The 2,857-nt window shown below is 43.9% G+C and overlaps 1 protein-coding gene across 2 annotated transcripts in view; it reads left to right on the plus strand.

Annotated features, from left to right (window-relative positions):
* Nucleotides 1-2,857, plus strand: part of PRKG1 (protein kinase, cGMP-dependent, type I) — a 1,350,404-nt gene that overhangs the window by 1,083,257 nt on the left and 264,290 nt on the right. For both annotated transcript variants that reach the window (XM_019507769.1, XM_019507768.1), the window contains exon 7: nt 446-540. In XM_019507769.1, coding sequence (XP_019363314.1) covers nt 446-540 — 95 coding nt within the window. The remainder of the gene's footprint in view (nt 1-445; nt 541-2,857) is intronic.

Genomic DNA, 2,857 nt, shown 5'->3' on the forward strand with positions numbered 1-2,857 from the left:
CTGGCTGGAGCTCTGGCAGAGCCTGCAGGAATCTGCTTGGCTTCCCCCTGCTCCTCCCCCCCGCCCTGTTCCCCCTCACCACTCCCTGCTCAAGCAGATATTGTCCCTCCCCTCTGCCTTACACAGACACCTCTCAGCATTAGCTAGCATACCATGTGCTGGCTACGATCTGTGCTGTGGAAGACAGGGCAAAAGAAACAGGACAGTTTTGGCTTATGGCTTTTTGGAGCTAATCAACAGGTAGTTGGTAATGTCCCTCCATTCCTTCCTTGGAGAAAGCTGTTTATGAAGAGCTTGAACTAATGAGAGAGTCTGTTGTTTTGTTTGATGGGGTGATAAATGCTAACCACTCCCTGTGTAACTCCCTGTTGTAATTGCAATATAAATAGGCGTTAATAATGTATTCTTAATTCTGATTTTTTAACTTTAATTTATTTTTTGACAGGTAAACGTGACTCGTGAAGAGTCACCAAGTGAAGATCCAATCTTTCTCCGCACTTTGGGGAAAGGAGACTGGTTTGGAGAGAAAGCACTTCAAGGGTAAGTACTGTACATTAAATAGATGTTTAACTGAGATTCTCTGCCAGTAGAGATGCTCAAATAGTCACTGTACTTTTGCAGTTGGAAGACAAGCTGTAATTGAATTCCAGTCAATTTTACCCAACCATTTTCCTAGAGAATTAGTTCTCAGTCTGTGGTAGATGTTGCTTTGCAATTTGGTCTTAAAGTGGGAATAAAATCCTGTGTCTTGCACCTAAATAACAAAGTGTAGATTCCAAATTTGCAAAAAGTAAGGAAATATTCATACCTGGGTTCAGGCTCCTTGCACCAGGTAGTATGGGCTTCATAAGGTTTTTCTTCTGCTGTGTTACATATGTCATGATTTACCTTTTTAACTTTTTCCAGTTTTTATGGCTTTTCTGGTATTTGAACACCCTACCCCATTCTGGAAAAAAATCTTTGTTTTCTGGGATATAAATATATTTTGGTTGAACTCCAGAATGTAATTAGTAAGCACACACTGCATATATTGGTATTACATAAAGCTATAATGCTTCATTCCTTCACTGATTTTTAAAAATATAAAAAGGGGAAGGTTCAAACAGGATTGGGTTTACATATGTAGAAATGAACACAGAAATTTAGGGTATTCACAAGTGTTACATTTAGATTGACCCAAGCAAGGTTAAGTCTATCTAAATGCCCAATCAGGTAGGTACCTACAGGTCTTAAATTGCCCCCAAAATGGCACGCCTTATCTAAATTAGTTCACTTCAGGAGATGAGCTAATTTGAGATCAATAAAGGGTTAGTCTGACCTACAAATGGTTAGTGAACACCTGCATGTGTACAAAGCACAGCCTTGGAGCTGGCAAACCCCAGCCACTTGCCACACACCTGAGGCTATGCTGTTCCTACCCCCATACATTTGACTCTGAATGGGCTATTTTTAGCCCCACAATGGTCCTCCCTGGACTCGGCAAATCATGCAGATCCCACTAGCCCCAGAGTTCCTTAACTTAGCATGCCTAAGCCAGTCAAAAGCCTGCATGCACCACTCCTGGTTTAGGTTAAGCAGTTTAAAGTAAACCACTTAATCCTAAACCTGGTGTGACTAAGGCTTGTTTGCACCCTCAGGGCCCCTTTGTGCATACAGGTAAAGGTGTGATGGGATCTAATGTGTAACCCACACAAGCATGCATGGCAGCAGGTGTGATTGTGGGATCACACATTAGAGCCCATTGTGTCTGATTGCTGGTGCAGGGGACCCCAATGCTGGATTCCCTCTGCACTGGCAAGAAGCAGGCTCCTGCAACTGGGAGCTCCTGCAGTTAAGGAGCTCCCACCTAGGGAGTGCTCCATGCACCTCCCAGTGCTGGGGGATCTTAGTGCCATGAACCCCAGCCTCAGGGGTGCATGAAGCCCCTAGGACAGAGAGATCACAGCTCATCCCAGAGCCCCAGTGGTTTCACACACTCCTGGGACAGCTGTGCCCCCTGGCTGTTAGGATCCAGCTGGCACCCAGCACCTGTAACTGCAAGACTCTGACTTCCTGTGGTGCCAGGACCCAGAGTCAGAAGCTGCTGGAGCTGAGAGTCCCCTTGGTTGTGGGACTCCCATCCCTGGCTTGGCATGGTGCACCCCTGTTGCTGGTAGCCCTGCTACCTGATGGGGCTTCTAGCCATAGGGGAGACCCTGCTACAAATGCAAATTAAAGATGGATAGCAACCAGCTATAAAATTAGTGCACATTTTAGAGGTCTAAGTTTATTGCTGGCTGGAGCTTTTTATAGCAGGATAGGTACTTTTCCTATGTAGCTGGTCTCAGGGCAACTGCACACTTAATCACTTAAGTGCATGCTACCTATAACATGTGGAGGGGGCCTTGTTACATATCTCCTGTTAATATGGGCAATATGCAGCTACATTTCTGACTCCCATTCTGAAAGTTTCTCTCTACTTACAAGCTCTTTAGGCTGTGACCCTACATTCAGTCACCCACAAAAGACATTAAAAGTACCACAGAATATTTGGAATCATATTTTATAGTGCTTTTAATCTCTAAAGAAAAATGCCTCAGATTACTGCATAATATATGAAACTCTTGGATTAGACATCCCAAAATTATGGCATTGTTCTACAAAAATATCTTTTTAACAAATAAGGAATGTGTTGTTCATTTTCTGTCTTCTGTGCTTTGTGTTCCCTTTCTTTCTTCTGCATAGGCGAGCTGGCTGATGCGATTGGATGGGAACAACCTACTGTCCAAAGTTATGACAGCCACCTCTACTGTGTTTGGATGCCTCTGGAGGAAAAGTGAGAGAGAATTTTAAAAATACGTAGAGGACAGCTTTGCAA

This window comes from Gavialis gangeticus, unplaced genomic scaffold (assembly GCF_001723915.1).
Source record: "Gavialis gangeticus isolate Ggan-Ray unplaced genomic scaffold, GavGan_comp1, whole genome shotgun sequence".
Lineage (NCBI taxonomy): Eukaryota > Metazoa > Chordata > Crocodylia > Gavialidae > Gavialis > Gavialis gangeticus.